Here is a 20,455-nt window from a genome sequence, read left to right on the forward strand (position 1 = left end):
ATGGTCGAACTAGACATTCCGTTATTTACTTTGTTGCCACTTTTAGTAAGTCCTAATGACTTCAGTCAGTCATATTTTTCGTAAGATTCGTCGTTGCGAAGAATTTATACAAAAATAAACGCTGGTTTCATTCTAGTAGTATCTAAGTGAACTACCAAATGTAGTTCTCTTGTACAAGTTTAAAAATGCCAGTATATCTAAGCAAATAAACTAGTTGTTAAACGTTTAGTCATCTGTTAAAAATTTTAGGTAGTCATCAGTAATCAGGTTTGTATTCTTCTAGGTTATTACAGCTATTTTGATATTAACTAGTGCTATTGAAAAAAATACAGGTAAAAAATAAGCGAAGGGTTTAAGTGAACCCATAAATTTCAGCAAAACCTAAGAGCTTGGAAGGTCTTCCTTATTTATGTAAACTGTTCAAGGAGAACGAAGTATCCTGTAAAGTAATTTGTGTATACTCACTGTATTGATGTTAAAGAACGTATTATTGTGATTTGAGGGAAAGCTGAGTATAACTCATTCCAGCCTGTTATGCGATAATTTTAGAATTTAACAGAAATATTTGTGAACTGCTTATTGACAGTATACTGAAAAGAAATGGTGACATTTTAGTGGTGTTTAACATGGCCTTGTAACTTAATATTTGTCTTACTGTCCTACAGTCATTTGTTTTGTCATATACATTTATTCATTTCAGAGATTGGATCTTGTACATATTCCGTCTTTTCTGTTTTATTCAACATCCATTACTACATCATTGGATACTGTCTCTGTATATAGTGAAAATGGTCTACCAAAAATTATCATCCCATTGCCTTCTAGACGAGAAGCATGTTCTTTTGTTCTCAAACCATTACAACATACAGTTGGGGATTTATCAAACTTCATAAAATGTGAAGATAGTGGTGTCGATCGAATAACATTTTTTAGTAAAGGTAAGACTTTCTAATTAGTAGAAATCATTTATTGACCACTGCAATACTTTTCTCGTTATATTTACTTTATTGGCTTAAGTTACGTTGATAAGCTCGACTGAAGTGGTCCGTTTTGTTGTTGTTTGTATCTATCTCTGCTTCCTTCCTTTCAAATCAATAGTCTTTAACATTTTTGTATACACTAATATTTCGTTCCTTCTTACTGTTGAATCAGAAAATAACAAAATATCAATCGTTAAACTGTCGGTTTGGTATATAAAATGCAGTATAACCATCTTTACCTCGATTGTCATCAATTAGGTATACTTGACAATAAAATATAAATTTATTTATTTATTATTTATTTAAACACATAAATATTGATACAAGGAAGCACCAGATACATATGCGCCTCACAAATCTCATTTGATTTGTGTGAGGGCTGTGATACTGCCCAGGTGCCGAGACTGAAGCAGGTGGTTTTCTTAAGAGGCCACACCCCGAGCCTTTGACCTAAAGGTCTAGTCCACAAGGCAGTGGAGCATCGTGAGGAGATGCAGTCCCATGGTAGCCGGTGACCAACAATAGGTTCATACGCCATTCGTTCCATCAGGATCCTGGAGCCCATGTGCACCATTGGTTTGGAATCAGGGTTTTCCAACTCCCCTAGGTGAACTCGCCGTGTCCACCAACCCGGCTAAAGCGCCGGACATTCGTTTTTCGTTCCCTCAATTTCGTAAAACCCCCCCTCGCTGTGAGAAGGCAGTGAGTAGGACTTCCCTGGCAGTGGTTATATGCACGTGGCCATGTGAGAGCATTTCGAGAGGGAGAGCAGACTCTCCCCACTCTCGGCCGTATCAGTGCATTTGCAGACTAATCCATGTATTGATTGTAAATTTGACTGATTTAGAGTTTTTAAAGGATAATGTCGGCCCAAATTGATCTCGTCAGATTTTATTAGGTAATAATTTTGAGAAGTGCTTTTGTAACACACTTTATTAAAGTCAGCTTTCTTAGGTATATGTACCTTTGCTGACGTGTGCCACGTATAAAACCTAGGGATAATTCTTTCTATTGATTACCTTCAATAACTCAATGTCTAATTTGCTACATCGAAATTTCGATTCATGTAGATAGCTGACAGCATTTCAAATCGGTTTAGTAAGATCGAGTCATTATAAAGAACTAGACAATACAATATTGATCACAACTGACTGACTAATTTAATGTTCATGGGTATAACTAAAAGCGATAAAGTGACGAAAACTGAAAATAATAATTTGGTGCAAACGAACTTGATGAGTGTGCTCATAGTATTCTGAAAATGAACGTAAGTTTAAGATAAATTTGGGTAGCCATTTGACTAGTCCTATTGAAATAAACATAGTTTATCATCATCACACCACCTGAGATTATTATTTGTATATGTACTAGAATTGCGTTAAGCGCTTAACTAGTGGGGTAATATTTTTGAGAGGATTAAGTCCTATGTGTCACAGATTTGAATTGCAGATAGTTGATTTGAAAACATATTGTTCCTGTATGTTTTTCTAGGTTGGTATTTATTTCCAAGTTGAGAAACACAAATAGAGGTACATCGATTTTCCCAGAATATGACAGCTAATGCTCTTTTTTGATGTTTAATATCGATTTAGCAAGGATTTTTGTTTTAAAGGATGTCTGAAGTGCTCAAAGTCAGTTTAGATTCCTAAGTAACCTCATTTTCAGTAGGAAATCAGTACATGTCAAAACCTATATACAATATATCTAAGTTTGAGATATTAAAGATACTTTTGAAAACCCATCAATCAAGAACATCTAAGTTATGAATTAAAGTGTTGTTAAGGTCAGAATGGTTAACTCATCACAAATTTAAAAATAACCGAACCCATCGGAACAATTAAACATGTTCTTGTAATAAGTGACTTTACAAGTGAATCAGTTTTTTCACTTCTCAAGTTAAGTAAGTGTTTTATGCTAGATATGCTTTTTATTGTGATCTTCAAATTCTCATAATTTACTAACTTTAACACTGGATTATATTTTCTACAGTTTAGTGTCATTCTCATACTCTTGCTGCATGTCACTTTGTCGTACTCGTGAAATAGTTGTAGTACGAATAAGCCTTGAATATTAATGACCGCATAGAAAAGCAGATATACAACTGGTCATTTTCGAGATCATGGGGTATTGAGTAGATTTTAATGTAACCCATAATATGCTGGAATCTTTTTTGTGTTTCACTTGGAGGACTGACAATCAAATTCTAATAAGCGTTCATGAGATTTACAGAATCTTGTTTACTACTTCATTGTTTTACCATTACTTTATGCTTAAAATTCTCAGTGTTTAGAAATCAGGCCACGCTCTAATTGGTCCAATTTAATAAATAGTACTGGTGAGCGATGAAAAGTCACATAACACGTCTCATCTGTGAATCAACGACTGTTCGCGAATCTGACATATATGAGAGAGAGAGACAGAAAAACATTAGTTATACAGCTTATAAATTTCAAATAATCGCAAATTAAAACTAATTAGCCGGTGACCAAAAACTATGGGTATGGTATACCATTTGCATTACAGAAACGTAAGGTTATTTAAAACAGATCCTTCCATGTATCCCTTAGATAGCATAGAAAAGCCTAGTGTTTCGGAAGTATACCAAACAAGACTGGTTTTTCATGTCAAAGCTAGAAATAATTATTACGTTGTATATCGTTTTTGGTCTCGTTTCGGCACTCTCTAGGGTATTAGAGTTCCAATGTGCATTATTTTAGGGTATTCTGCGGTCTAAATATTTCGATTCAGTCTTAATTCAATGGTGGCTACTTTAATCCAAGCACAAACCAATTAGTGGTCTGGGTCCAAATACTTGGTGATTGAGAATTGAAGACCTGGGAAATGAGGACTGAATATCAGGTGTCCTAGTCAATACTCCGTCTTATAAATTCCCCATGTTCTAACTGTCCAAAGAAAGAAGAAAGCATGATAAACTGCACATTTTTGAAAGGGATAACATTTCTTAGCCAGAATTAGGGGTTCAAGCAAACTTTGAGATATGAACTACAAAAAACGGGTGAACAAGTTCTTGAAATTTCGAATATGAAAATCAAACTGATAATTAGTGGTATGCTATGGGAATAGAATTTCTGTTATGTAGCATATCCATACTCTAATCAAAAACGTTTTGTTATGCAGTAATGAGTGTATCATCCCAGGTTAGTTGTCAGCGACTTCATATTTTAATATAAAAAGACGGATAGAAAATTGAACTAATATTTTATAGATGACGTACATACCAATTGTACTTCAAACGGTAAACTCGATTATAAATCAACGTTAACTAAATATATTAAAGCCATTCAGTACTTTTTAAAGTATTTCCTATGATTCTGTACCACTGAATACCTCCCATACTTTCGTAGATAGGACACAGAACAACTGTGGTACCATTATTCAGTCATCAATTTCTAGTATTTTATTTTCATCTCACTAGAGAAACCGATATTCAAATTTGTCTACACAGTAGATGATCCTATATATATATCCATAGAAAGAGAATCAGTGACGTCTAGATATTATCATGTTATATTGTGCACTTCATCAGTCCTCTACATATATCCATCAGATCGGAAGTTTAGCCGTTATTTTGTGCCAGCTTAGAGTTGTGAGATTTTCAGTGGTATTATAATTACTATTGCATCATGAAATAAGTGTTCTATGTCGCTTTCTAAGAGTAACCTACATTATATGTTTGTCACCATTATTTGTCTGTTAATTAGCACAGCTTTAGAAATCACGTTTATTTTTCGAAATTATACTACTGGAAATTGTGTAATGAAATTCAATCAAAATTGATCATTGGTAATGATTGAAGGTTGACGTATTGATTTAGTTTCGATTGAAAGAAGTACTTACAAAGATTGATTTGAAATACCACTTCAAAATCAATAAAATCCATATGCTAGGTTATTAGTAAGACCGTTTTGAATATGTCTAGTAAACAGAAACAAAGTATGACCCATCCCAAATATGTTTTCTCTGGTAAACCATTAGTAGTGACAGTTATTTTCAGCACGGAGTGTTATCAGCTATGGAACTACTGAAAGCCAGCTAACTCTCAAAAAAACATTCAGTCCTGGATTATATCCGTTTAAAAGTGCTCATCCACAACTCAACATAAAGGAGATCCCAAAACCTTCATGTCTGATAGAAAGTTCCATATCGTTTTTGAGGAATCGTTTAGAATCCAGTGGTCCACAATTTTAAATTTTAGTCGATGTAGGATGTATTGCAACCATCATATTGTGCCATCAGTATGTAAGTTGGCTCCACAAGTTTTTGATGCATACTACTGAACAGTTGGAAACTAAAAAAATAACCTGTCAATGCTACCTGGTTCCAAAAGACACTCTACCTAGTATCGTTTCATAATTAAAATTAACTTAAAGTAATATTAAAGATCCATGTGACCACCTAAGTAAATAATATAAGCATTCTTAGAAAAAAAGGCTATATTATTCAGATGATTTTTTATTCACATGTTTACAATCTCTGAGAAAAAGTTAGGTGCTTTTTTCGAATGTATATTCTAAAATATGTCCACTTTAAACATTTGATGTTTCTCTTTGTGTTGTCGACTAAAAGCTCACAACAGATCTTAGCATTTTGTTACATTTGGGGTAACATGTTGTGACATGCCATCAAACTGCTTAAACTAACCATTCATCTTCTAGCTAAATGAGATATAAAATAAGCATGTATGTCGGGCAGAAAATGCGCATATTTCGTATATTAATCCTGTTCTTACATCGATAGTTTTTCTAATGATTAAAAAATAGACATTATATTTTATGAAAAACCTACCTGGCTATATATTTCGACTATATCTTATCTTTGAGACTTAAAATTATGATGTAGGCTACTTTGTCACACTACAGACTAATTTAAATCAACTTGAAATTAAATTTATTGACATATATGATATATTGGTGATATTCTTTGTCTTTTTTTAGTAAAGTCCTAGTTGTGTTTATATCTTTTAGATGAATTTCTCCGATTACTTTCAGTGATTTAAGTATTGAACATGTTCTTTGTTTCATTGGTTCAAATTACATTTTGAAAATAAAATAAGTCATAATGCGTACACTGTTGTGTAAGAAGAGTGTGTTTAGCTACTAGCAGAAGAGAGAATTAGTCAGTTGTTTCAACTCTTTATTTAAGATACTCAGAAGTTGTACGCAATGTATCGTTTTTCAAAAAAATTTAGAACTTTGGATTCATTTTCTACGTTGATCGTTATATATATATATATTCCTGTAAAATATCACTAGTTTTAATCAGTTTATAAAACAGTAAAACATCACCACTACAAACAAAGTAGTATGTGGTTTATATGTTTATCGACTAAAGTTACCATCCTATCAGTCCAGATAAAGAAAATTAGCAAACTGGAAATCAAATAAGTCAAAATTATCATAAAGACAGCCGTAGTGAGCTGTACATAGAAAATATGATTTTGAAGAAAATGATATTAAAATGTATGAATGTATGAATTATTATTTGAATTCGAGATTTGAAGGAAGACGAATAACTAATACACCTGCATCAGTGTGGCTATTTCCAAACTGTTTCACCTAAGGACTCCAGGCATAAATTTTGGTTATCGCTCGAGCTCAAACTCTGAAGTCTACACTTTTCCCAGCACAGCTCAGTGCGAAGCCAGATAATTTTATGAAATGATGATGTATTTTAGCTTGATAATCATAACGTTTCTCAATCTAATCTTATCCTAGACAGGATTATAAGTGTGAGTAAAGTGTTGCTTGGAATCTACAGCATGTCTCTATAAAAATTCATAGCCACATTAAATGATTTATGATCCTTGCTTAATGCTCCTTGCATAATCTTAGTATTATTGACACAGAGGTTGAAATACACTATTTGATACCATCCATGACCAGATACTCCAACTTTTGTATATTTTCTACCTCCATAGACTATTTTTAGCATTCATAAAGTTATATTGAACGAAATGCTATACAATATTCTTTATCTATCAGATATATCACCTCCGATAGAATAATCCTTCATAACTGATGTGTGAGTGATGTTATTTACAAATTCACAGATGGGACGAGGATCGCAAAGTCAAATTCGATTTCCGATCTACTTACTTCTGATTTTCACATACTTATCAATGACCAACAATACCACGTAGATACGTCGTCAATCTGTAAGTCCTTTTTTATTATTAAACATAACAACTTAAACCGCTCTTGAAAAAACCTTTAATTGTAGTTAATGGATACCCATTCTCTGCCGAAGAAATCAGAAACAACTGTCCAGTGATTTTTAGTTTTCAATGTCTCTTTTTCTTCATTGTAAACATACATTAAAATATGGAGATGATTTCTAAGTAGAGTTGGATAGGAACTAGAAGTGATATTTAGAAGGTGGATTTTATCTGTTTTTTAGGATTCTTCAGCCGGATATGCCGACATCTAAGTATTGATGTTCACACCTGAACTCGAATCCAGTACTTCTCGCTTCAAACAGCTAATACATTGATCACTGAGCCACTGAGTCGAGACAGCCACTACCTTATGCATCTGGGATGATATCGTTTAAATCTTTCTGTTAATATTAAGGATTTGAATTGATCAGTCACCTTCTAAAGTATAAAAAAATACGGGCATATCTTCCACTAGATTTCAGGTAGATATTTTAATAGTAATGTTTATCTCAAAAAAAGAAGGATTCCATAAAGTATTACTAGTCTAAACAATAATGCTCAGAGCTCAACTTCGTGAAAGTATTCTCTCAGATATTGATGATAAGTCATATAAACTACATTGTAGTCAATTGTACAATAAATTTTATGTTTCATTAAATTTTCGGAAAGAATTTAAAGTAAATAAAATTTGTAAAGTATTTGTTAGAGTTTTACAAATAGTGCATATACTTTTGTTTTATGACTGTTTCTACTTTTAAAATTAAACTAACATTTTTCAGTATCGTTTTTAATATTGTTACATAAAATTTATTTTCGTTATTTAACTACTATACATTGTTTAAATGCATAATAATATCTCCTATGTTGAAATATGTTCCAGTGAATAATTATTGCAAGGACACCAGTTCTGAGCTTCATTTACTAACATTTTTAACTCGGAATATTATTTTACTTAGTGAAAACAGTGGACTGATGAATCTCCTCCAATATCATTTTAAACAGTCAGTATTTAATATGATACCGAAGTATACCAAGCTGTTGAATCCATTAGGAAAGTTCAGTTAACAAAACATGAATCTGGTAGTCCCGAATCGACTCATCTGTATCCTAATGTATTTCATATTCTCTTTTAGTTTTAATCACTAGGTCTGTAAGGATATTTAAATCAACTGTTCAAACTCTTGATGTTTGTTTTTCAACTGTTTATATTTTGATCGAATAGTAACCAATCGATTTTGCAATATCTTTCTGTTATTTTTTCATGTGAATAATTTAGTAATCAGCTATTTTCATTTTGAAAAGTCGATAATTTGCCTATGATATGATTGTCGTGCATTCCGTTGTTTTATTCAAGCAAAATACATCAAGATAACTGAACATTTTGATTGGATTAAAGCGTTCATTGAACAGGTTTTATACGTAGCTTGTGACCACCATCGATTTTTTCCTGTTTATATGAGCCAATAAAATAAATATTTCGCATAAAAGATTGTTATTATTCAGTGAGAGATAGTGGTTCGTTAAAATAGGAGGGGAGTGTATCTTTAATCATATTAGCTTATGGGAAATCAAACAAATCAGTTGTTTATTAAGTATTATTATTGGATCAATTTTAAGGAAGGCTGTGAAAATAAAGTGATTCACAGTTGAAGAAAAGAATCGTGCTACCAGGTAAAATCTAGCTAGCCAGATTGCAAATTGTGATTTCCATATCCAAGATAATTCTTTATACCAGTTTACAATAAATCATACTGTTTAGTGAAATTAACTTATCACCATGTATCAATACCGGGGTTGGACTTGATAGTTTCAAGTAAATTGAACATTGGGTAGAAAGTTAATAAATATATCTTTTGTTACATCCCAAAGAGTAGAAAAATTGTATTTCCGACGTTTCGTCACTTAATGTAAGCCACTTCTACTCATTGGGATGTGACAAAAAGCATATTTATTATCATTACCGTATATTTATCAGTAGTATTTGATGACCTATGCACAACATTGTCTCAAACCGTTTATAACTATTAGTATCAATAATTCAAATATTCAGGTGATAATTTAAATAGTTAGGTTTTTATTTCTCCTATCCTGAACCTCCGTTGGTGTATTTCAATATAATCGATAAATCACAGGATTTATTATTTTTTTTAAACTCTTCGTCAGAACAACAAAAGACAAAGTGAGTTTTGACATATCTTTTGAGGTTATTACGTGTCTGTGCAAGCGAAATGTAAATATCACAACGAATGTGAATTTATAGACTGAAATCTGTATGTAACTAATGTATTGTTGTAACAAAATTGGAGAACATTTAATAAATTTGTATTCCTAAACAGTAAAGCTATAATTTCGTACAGTTGTCTAGAATTATCGTGCTCTCCAAGAGACCTGAAAGACCTTGACTCAACTCTGTGTAGGGTCGTGGGAACATACTCTTGGATGTTACATCTTAGGATGAAACACCTTTACAAGACTTCCTGGTTTCCAATAGTCTTCAGTTGGTTGATTTTAGTTTGTGTTGAGAACCGTCTTCAAAATGAAACTATCTTCACGAACCATCTAACATGATAAAGTTCCCATTCTCAATCTGGAGATTTTAATAATTCTCAGAAAATAACTTTCATTATAATGCATTGAAAGAAATCCAAAGTTTTGACTCTTCAATGCTGGCTTTAAATTAATTTTCTGAAGGGAAGATTTTAACGGTATAGTATTGTGAAAAATAATAATGATAGTACGTTTTGAAAAAGATTGATTTATAAGTTATCTCATGTAGAAGTTTATCAATTAGTTCTGTCTTACAATTCGGACTTCTTTTGTTTGAATTTACGAACAGAAAAATGATATAAAGTGATTATGTAATGTTTTTAGATTTCACTCACGCTTTATATATTACATCAGTTGACTTTCAAGCGTGACATGATTATTGTTTCTTTTTAACTGATATTAAGAAAAAAATAATGTAGGTTCAGCTGGTCAAAAATGTATCGTTTTACTTTTTTGGTCAATACTCACCACTAATAAACCCTTCAGAGAGTAAATTTACTGAACAACCGTTTTCTGTATGTATTAGAATGGAATTTTCATGTGAATAAAACTGAAGGTACCTATGACATTATTATTTTAGGTCACATACCTTTAATCATTATTTTTTTAATATTCTCATTTGATTGAAATTCTAATCACATTTTTCAATGTTATATTGGTCAATTAAAGCAACCAATTTGACTAGAAAGGTCTTTTTTCCAATAAAATCTGACTCAGTTAAAATATAAAAGATTAGTTGTCCATCATAACACTATTTTGTATTGACCACTGCACTAAGAGATTTGAAATTATTGGCTTATGGTTTGACCTTGTTCAATCACGAATACGTCAAAACTTTTACTTCATTTGAAACGACTAAAAATGGTTCTGACAGTAGTGATCTATTATCAGTTTTAATAAATCCACATGAAAAGTGTTTTTTCTCCTTCAGCAGAAGAAATTCCCAAGTTTTATTCATATTTACAAAACTGTTTCCAAAAAAATATGTAAATCAGCGTTTTGTTGTAACTACTTTTTAAGAACAGCAAATATTCATTATAGGTATTTATGATGAGTCAGCTAGCATTTTTCGGGGTGGAAGTAGGTGTAGAACCAGGATTACTAAAATTTCGATACGTTCTGTATACCTCCTACCATTAGTTCGTCACATGCTGAAATCTGGCAGTAAATTAAAATATAACTATTCAGTTATAACAGCGGTACTAACTAAACCAAGTTACATATAATATGTAGAATTTACAGGGATACCTAGACAGTTTTGATCCTGCAGATATACCATCCTATATATACTCAGTAGATTCGGGAGAATCGAATGACCAGTGATTATAAGCTTCCTGTAAAACAGAGAACGTTATTTTGTACGCCAAAACCTAGTACAGTCAAATTTTCAAACATAACAAGACGTTTTTGTTAAGTACAAGACATAGTTCTATCCACAATGAATAGATCAAATTCATCAATTTAATGGCAAATAATCTAACACAGGTAATCAAAATGGAAGTCACCAAATATAAAGGTTAGATAAAACAAAATTAAGCCAGTCAGTAAAAACGATACAAATAAAGCAATACGTTAGAAAAACCATGGTAAGTTAAATGAATAGTAATAATTTTCTTTAAAAACAAAATGCTCACTAAACCAAAATACTGAGAACCGCTACCTTACCTTTAAAATGAAATAAAGGGCTATTGTCAGTTGTAGAGTATACATGGTGAGACTTTCATACACATCTATACACATACATATGAAGAAGGCCTTACGTTAGGTGTAATATTTTTAATCAGAATCACTTCTGATATTATAAAAGGCCTATGAAGCCCATATTGTAGATATTATTTTCAGTTATTTATCAGTAATTGTTAGGTGTACATGGTGTTTTTAGGAATTCCAAACGTTTATTTATCATAAATAATTACCTTATTTACTGCACTTCTAAAAAATTCTGTTTTTTTTTCACAGCCTCCCAGTTTAGTGTATTGCCAAAGGATTTAGCAAATGTTCGAGAATTAGTCTCAAAACTTGCCAATGCCATTCATGTAGATGAATTTTATGCACAAAAACAACAACAACTTGAGAAATGTATAGAAGATGTGAATCTGCAATTGGAACCATTTGAAAAGGTATACCAATTAATTTAGATATATTGCTTCGATTACATAACTGTACCAGAAATTGCTTTGGTTCACAGCGGAATAAACATTGCGTCTTATGTAGTTTATGCATGTGTATATATGTCTTTATGCATAATGCATAAGGCTGTAGGATTTACTGTGTATTACTGTCTTAGTATTGTCACTTAAATTTCAACTTACCCCAATTTAAGTAATGTAAGCTTAACAGATATTGGTAACCTGAAGGTATTATTTTTCAGTAAAAATATCCAAATAGGAAATATCCCTGACCCCTTATTGTTTTTAGGATTTCTAACAAGTATGCTGGCTTTGAGAGGGCAGACTAAGAGATAACATCAGTCCGTTGGGTTATTGACTGTTAGATTGAGGCATATATGGAGGTATGGTCTTCTTCGTTGAGGTTTGTCACACAATCAGAGTCTATGTTTAAAAATCTTACGTGATATCTTTCGAAATCTGTTGCAATGACTCAGATGTATTTACTTTTCAGATTCCTCCTGAACTTTGCACATAGCATTATTCCATACTTTAATTCCCCAATTATATTCATTCTTTTGGAGCTATTTAGGCTATATATTTATTTTTCAACTGCTGTTGGATTCATTTGTTTGACTTCTTTACTTTACATTATGCTAAATTCTTCTCTCTGCTTTGATGGGAAGCGTGGAAACATGTACTGATGCATAATACATATACTATGTCCGATGTTTATCATTCGAATACCGACAAAACCTAGTTTTTGTTTCCCATCCTTTTTGTAATTATTTAGTTAGAACTGTTCGTAACTTAATTAAGTATTACTCTAATGCAGTTTATTTTGTCCCTCATCTATTTAAAACTAAGTTATTCCATGTCTGATAAGACTTTCAATCGGACGGAAAGAACATACCCTTTTTCGAGGGAAAACTTATCAATTATATTTTTGCGTACTGATTTCTGGGAAAAGACTCCCTTTATTCTTGAAAAATTCCTTTTATTTGACAAGTATCTCTTGACAAACAGTGTTTATTCCGAGGGATAAATAAGTTTTCCATGCCATTTTTGTCGGCTGTCAAAAATGAAAATTGCATTAGCAAAATTTTCAATGGTTGAAATTAAAGAAATTCAGCATTTCATTTGGCAGTCTGGTCCCAGCCTCTTTAGAAGAACAATAAGAAAATTGGGATTATCTTTCTTACAAACTGTTTTATCAGATTGTTAAATTATTACATAAAGTGAACATCCTCTTTCGATCCCACTGATAGAAATAGCTTTTTTCTCTTTCCTAACTATCAGTAACAACGATATTGAATGCTTTATCATAAATTCTTATTCATAATGTGGGGAAATAAACTATGAGTTCACCAGATGTAAAGGTTTGAATTTTTCCGTTGTCTTAAATCTTAAGAAAGGAAAATTTTAATCGATACAATTAGTGAATATCATACTTACTTACGCCTGTTACCCCTCGTCGAGGAGCATAGGCCGCTCTTCAGCATTCTCCATCCAACTCTGTCCCGAGCCTTCCTTTCCAGTTCTTTCCAGTTGCTATTCATCCTTTTCATATCTGCTTCTATTTCCCGGCGTAGTGTGTTCTTTGGCCTTCCTCTTTTCCGCTCCCCTTCAGGATTCCAAGTTAGGGTTTGAGTCGTGATGCACATTGGTGATTTCCTTAATGTATGTCCGATCCACTTCTAACGTCTTTTCTTAATTTCCTCTTCAGCTGGAAGCTGGTTTGTCCTCTCCCATAAAACGCTGTTGCTGATAGTCTCCGGCCAATGGATGTTGAGTATTTTGCGTAGACAACTATTGATAAATACTTGTACCTTCCTGATGATGGTCGTAGTAGTTCTCCACGTTTCAGCTCCATACAGTAGGACTGTCTTGACGTTCGTATTAAAGATTCTGACCTTGAAATTGGTTGAGAGTTGTTTTGAGTTCCATATGTTCTTCAATTGTAGAAATGCTGCCCTTGCTTTGCCAATCCTCGCCTTTACATCTGCATCAGATCCTCCTTGTTTATCAACGATGCTCCCCAGGTACTTGAATGTTTCCACCTCTTCCAGAGTTTCGCCATCAAGTGTGATTGGGTTAGTGTTCTCCGTGTTGCATTTGAGAATCTTGCTTTTTCCTTTGTGAATGTGGAGGCCTATCGATGCGGAGGCTGCTGCTACATTTGCTGTCTTCATCTGCATTTGTTCGTGTGTATGAGAGAGGAGGGCTAGGTCATCTGCGAAGTCCAAATCATCTAATTGATTCTGAGCTGTCCATTGTATTCCGTATTTCCCTTCAGATGTCGAATTCTTCATAATCCAGTCAATCACTAGAAGGAAGAGGAATGGGGAGAGTAGACAGCCTTGTCTGACTCCGGTCCTTACTGGAAATGCATTTGTCAGCTGTCCTCCATGCACCACTTTGCACTGTAGTCCATCGTATGAGTTTTGGATAATGTTGACAATCTTTTCAGGAACTGCATAGTGTCGAAGAAGTTTCCATAATGTTCTCCTGTCCACGCTGTCAAACGCCTTCTCATAGTCAATGAAGTTGACGTACAGTGGTGAGTTCCACTCGACTGATTGTTCAACGATGATCCGTAGTGTCGCAATCTGGTCTGTGCATGACCTATCCTTACGGAATCCAGCCTGTTGATCCCTAAGTTCGGCGTCTACTGCGTCTTTCATCCGATTCAGTAGCACTCTGTTGAAAACTTTTCCTGGTACTGATAACAAACTGATGCCTCTGTAGTTCTCACATTTGCTCAGATCTCCTTTCTTTGGTATCTTGATGAGATATCCTTCTTTCCAGTCCATTGGCACTTGTTCCTCTTCCCAAACCTTCTTGAATAGAAGGTGAAGCATGTTTGCAGTTATTTCAATGTCTGACTTCAGTGCTTCTGCTGGTATATTGTCAGGTCCTGCTGCCTTCCCACTTTTGATTTGTCTGATGACCATCTTGACTTCTTCGACCGTTGGTGGAGTGACATCTATTGGAAGGTCTGTGTGGGCTGCTTCGATGTTCGGTGGATTCAATGGAGCTGGTCTATTCAGCAGTTCCTCGAAGTATTCTGCCCATCTTTTCCTCTGTTCTTGAATCTCAGTGATTGTCTTTCCTTCTTTGTCCTTGACTGGTCTCTCTGGTTTGCTATATCTTCCTGCCAATTTCTTCGTTGTATCATATAGTTGTCTCATATTCCCTTCTCTTGCAGCTTTTTCCGCCGTCGTTGCTAGTTCTCCCATGTATTTCTGCTTGTCGGCCTTAATGCTTTTCTTCACTTCCCTGTTTGCTTCTGCGTAGTCTGCTTGTGCTTTGACTTTCTCTGCTCGTGTTCGGCTGTTGTTAATTGCTAGTTTCTTGTTCTTCCTTTCTTGAATTTTGTCCAGGGTTCCCATAGAGATCCATTCCTTGTGATGATGCTTCTTAGGACCAAGAACCTCCTGACACGTTGAAGTTAGTGCTTCTTTTATCCCTTTCCAGTTGTCCTCCAAGGTAGTTTCTTGTTCATTCAGTAGATCCTGTAGAGCTTGGAACCTGTTGTTGAGAGTTATCTTGAATTCATGGAGCTTGTCAGTATCTCGAAGGAAGGCTGTATTGAACCTTTGTAGTGCTGTTTGTCCAGTTGTCCAGTCTTTCTTTAGCTTCAGTCTCATCTTGGCCACAACCAGGTGGTGATCTGAAGCTATGTCAGCTCCTCTCCGGGTTCTCACATCTTCCATTGATCTTCGGAATTTTTTGTTGATACAGATGTGATCTATCTGGTTCTCTGTGGTTTGGTCCGGTGAGATCCATGTAGCTTTGTGTATGCGCTTGTGTGGGAATATTGTGCCTCCTATAACCAATTTGTTGAATGCACATAGGTTTGCAAGTCTCTCCCCATTTTCATTTCTCTCTCCTAATCCATGTCGTCCAATTACATCTTCATATCCAGTGTTGTCCACTCCAACTTTAGCATTTAGATCTCCCATCAGGATGGTGAGGTCCTTTCGTGAGCACTTCTCTATAATTGATTGCAGCCTTTCATAGAACTGATCTTTATCATCGTCGTTGCTATCATTGGTGGGTGCATAACATTGGATAACGTTCATTGTGATCCCTTGCTTCTTTGTCCTGAATGATGCTTTGATTATCCTGGGTCCATGAGATTCCCATCCCACAAGTGCATTTCGTGCTTCTTTGGACAGCATTAGAGCAACGTTCCATGTACCTATAAAGAGTGTTGCTCTGGTTGTTAGAAGGTGCATCGGTCTCGTGACTTCAAAAGAATTTCGGCTTTCATCATGAGACGTCATAATTATTCCTTCAACTCCCAGGGCAGAGTTTAAATGGTTTGAATTATTTTTTCTGGTTAGCGTTTTTTTAGCGAGTTAGCTTTTCTACGGGATGGGGTCGCTAACCCCATGCCCAACCCTCCTCCTTTACCCGGGCTTGGGACCGTCAGTAACTCTAGAAGAGCTACAGGCGGAGTTAGTGAATATCATACATGCTGAACAAATTGGTGTTTATCATGAATGAACACTCTTTTGGGTAATGTTGTGACTTTCTTACTTATATATATATTGAAAACTTATTCTGTTTAAAGCAAACAAGTGAGTAATTTTCTGAGTAAATCATTGATTTTATTGTTACCCTAAGGGTACATTCAAAAAGGGTTTAGCTTCCTCTAGCTTATTTTCTATAAACACGTTTTTTCAAATCAAGAATCGAACTCAAAAATTCTCATTGAAATACGTACTTGAGCAGAAAATAATGAATTAAGATTATCAAGTTGTCTGAGGTAAACTGATATGGATTTTATCTTAAATAAAGCAACTAACCATATTAAGCATCATCTGTGAAAGGTTCTCAATATTTGACATTTGGTATGTTATGTGGTACTCTTTTCCTTGAGTTAATCTTTTGATAATTTCTGATTTAGAAAAAGTCAGTCATTGCTGTACAAGCAGCACAACGAACACGTTGGCTTACTTGGCTTGGATTAGGTGCAATGGGTATACAATTTGGATTACTGGCAAGATTAACATGGTGGGAATATTCATGGGATATTATGGAACCTGTGACATATTTTGTTGGCTATGGAACTAGCATGGCTATGTATGCCTATTATGTGATCACACGACAGGTTAGTTTGAATGCACCATTGTGATTCTTACGATCATTTTTGTTGGGGATCCTGTTAATTTCATCTCGTTGAACCAACACACATCTCCATCAGGCTCCATGTTGATGATGACTGATTGTGATTAGTGTACTTTTTTACCTGAAAAACATGAAAGGAGGTATTTTGAATACAATCGTAAGTAGTAGATAATGTATGGTTATTCTTTCATGCTTTTAAGGATACATTTACTTCCTGAATGCTCAGATGGACGGGAACCGTACGTAGCAATTTCTGTTGGTTCAAAATACAATAAATTGAAAATAAAAATTTTCTTAATATCTATTCAACAATCCACAGGGTGTATCGATTATTTATGTTACACAATACAGTTTTTCTTCCTTTTCATTCATAAGTTATTGGATAATTCATTTACAATGCTTTCCTGAATTCAGTAATTCTTTGTTCTAACTGAGCTCATGACAATATTTTAAGTATTGTAGTACAACAAGTATTTATGCATGTCTATATATATTTTTTTGTCAAAAATATTCATTGTTAGTTAAGTGAAATATATTTTCGTAACTGATCAATTTTTTTTTGTTTTAAGACATTATACTTTTTTCGAAACTGACATACACATTTTGTGTACTATAGATAATTGAACGTGCGTGTTATTCAATCAAATAATATTTCATTAGTCATACAAACGGTTTTGAGTGTAACATTTAAAATGCAAACATACCGAAGAGATGTATCGATTTGTCGTATTAGGAATTAACAATCAAATTGTGTCCAATAACCATTCTAGATCTCAAAAAAATAACTGTCCTGATGAACAAGGTCTAAAATGAAGCAATAACAATATAAGAATAGCTAATTTAAGTGTTTGGTACACTTACTTTATCTTGGTTCAAATTTATATTGAAATATATGATTATTTCAATCTGTTTTTTTTTGAGATCTGAATGTTGCGTACTCGACTGTACAATAATTTTTAAGGTAAAACAACTGCCTGATACTTCATGGTCTTTAATATTCCTTATGTTGTAATAAAATTCATATGCAATGATACAAGATCTTCCCACAATCATTCATCCTACCAAAAATTTATGAATCATTGATTATTCAGTTCAATTTCTATGGAAAAAATCTAAGGACTAGACAAACATGAAATTGGTCAGTACTTCATGATTACTCAATTGTATGTATCTTAGTACGACTGAAGGCCATTCAACACCTGAGTAACTCACTTGTAACTTCTCTGACTGCGAAACTGAGTGGCACGAGGTCGAATCCAACAGGAAGAATAAATTTCTTCAAGGTTAAAGGTACGCCTTGCTGGCGAGCTCAAAACAACAATAAACCAAGATCCAAGGTTTCCTGCTGACTACCTCTGATCATCTCATAAAAAGTTACTATACGAAACATTTATCAAGAATAAATAGGTGGTTATTATTACTCTCGGTGTCTGGATAAGTGTGTCGATTGAATTACCTACATTTACCCAGCATGCTTGTAATGTTGAAAATATTCTTATGATATACAAAACAGTCTGTACAAAACTAATAAAACGTAGTCTGTTTTCATTTGAAAGTTTCACAATACAACTTTTTCACTTCTTGATGCAATAATTTTCCTTATTTTTCCTAAATCTAAACCATTTATTGCAGGATTACACACTTCCCCAAGTATTTGATCGTGAATATCTTAAAAGCTTTTATAAATCAGCTGATAAATCATCATTTGACGTACAGCGTTACAATGAATTACGTGACGAACTAGCTCATTTGAAGTCAGAACTACGTCGCCTTAAAGATCCTCTTTTATATCAGTTACCTTTACAACAAACTGAATATATGGTACCTGAACAAGTTGAAGATATTCTAAATCAAACTAAGAATTCACCGCAAAAATAATACAAAAAGAACACCAACAAAAACGTCTGCATCTGTACTTCGTCTAGTGCTTTTACTGTTTTCTTTTATGCCAGTTGATCTCAACTATAATTTATGACACTACAGTAATTATTATTAATTTATCTCTTTCATTTTACTAATTTCACCGTATTGCTGTTTTTATCTCATACATCCTCTCGTTTTTGTAGCTTAGTTTGTCCAGCACATTGTCGTTGTGATGTCTCTTTACTTTTATCTTTGTTGTGAGTGAGAAATACAAATAATGATGATGATTAGTTTCAATTATGAATCTCTGTAATACAGTATGTTTTTATTTGTTTTCCTACATGTTCATATCAAACATATTTGTTAACGTCGGCCTAAATATTTCAGTTTAGCTTCTTCAATGCAACACTGAACAGTTCAGCATTCAAAAAAAAAACAATGAAAGAAGAGTGTACTCATTAAAAAATATGAATGTATTGTTTGTTTCTCGTCGTTAACTTTATCTTTCGAATGATTTTCTCATGTGAATAAAATAAGGACAATTGTTGACTGACTTTTAAAGAATAATATTTGTTGTGAACTATTCTGTGTTCAGAATGTCTTGCTTTCATTAACTTCTTTTAATAAAACTAACAGAATAAATTTAAGGAGTCGTGAGACGTTTTACTGGGCTTTTGTACGAACCATGTATAGAAATCAATCTATTATTTTAAATCGAATAAATGACTGATATCATAACTCATTTCATTAGTTGGAATTTGTCTTTGTTTTTATGTTTAGTGTGCTTGATTCTATTGCCTATATATTGACTGACGTATATAATTAGCTTTATATTTTTATGTCTCTAGTTTCTTCACTATAAAGATAAGTTATACAAATTTTCCCTCTTGTATACGTCCTAGCTTTGTTTATTTTTCTTTCTCCATATATGAATGGTTTCTTTTTATAGCTTCTGCTCCATTCTGATTGTATTGTTTGTATTCCTGTCAACAGGTAAAAGCTCCTGATATTACAAAGGATAAAGTATGAATACAATTTCTAATTAGGTTTACACTTATTTGTTTGTTCTTGAATTCGACTTTTTGAGAATATTTTTTTTCATTACAAAGTGTTGTCAGCTACAAAGTAGATGAGAAACTGCAGGGAATGAACAGTTGATTAATTCGGTATTGAGATATCTCATCAGTGTTCACCCACGCTCCTATATTGGATCGAATTTAGGAGAATTATAGTATCATAGTAATTAAATCACATGAGTCTAAATTCAAGAGTCAGTATTTTAAATTGTAGTGGTCAAGAGCGATCCTCATCTATACTTATAATACTTGTGACTTAAGGCAATATCAAGGCAATTCGCACATGATGTAAATATACCAAAAGGGACTGGTCAATTGCAGTTTCAAACATCAATGGTAGGATTCAAACAACCACTATAAACGAATAATACTTTGTCTGCTCAATAGCCCCCTGAGTACCTTACTAACATAATCGTAATGTAATAAAATGTTAGAAATCTTTACTCACGCACACCTCATAGTTATTTTAATTTTAATACTCGATCAGTACATCAATATGACAATTGGATTTGAAGATAATACTTAAAGTTTTGATGTATGTATTTTATCAGATACTTTCTAATAATAGAC

The 20,455-nt window shown here is 33.5% G+C and overlaps 1 protein-coding gene across 1 annotated transcript; it reads left to right on the plus strand.

Annotated features, from left to right (window-relative positions):
* Positions 1-19,040, plus strand: Smp_067580 (hypothetical protein; the record flags this gene model as incomplete). Its single annotated transcript, XM_018788507.1, has 6 exons — positions 1-45; positions 701-938; positions 7,051-7,155; positions 11,662-11,822; positions 16,726-16,929; positions 18,579-19,040. 6 exons carry the CDS (start codon positions 1-3, stop codon positions 18,822-18,824), a joined length of 999 nt encoding a protein of 332 aa, XP_018654043.1. The 3' UTR covers positions 18,825-19,040.
* Between the last annotated feature and the right edge of the window lie 1,415 nt (positions 19,041-20,455).

The sequence above is a fragment of the Schistosoma mansoni genome, chromosome W, assembly GCF_000237925.1.
Source record: "Schistosoma mansoni strain Puerto Rico chromosome W, complete genome".
NCBI lineage: Eukaryota > Metazoa > Platyhelminthes > Trematoda > Strigeidida > Schistosomatidae > Schistosoma > Schistosoma mansoni.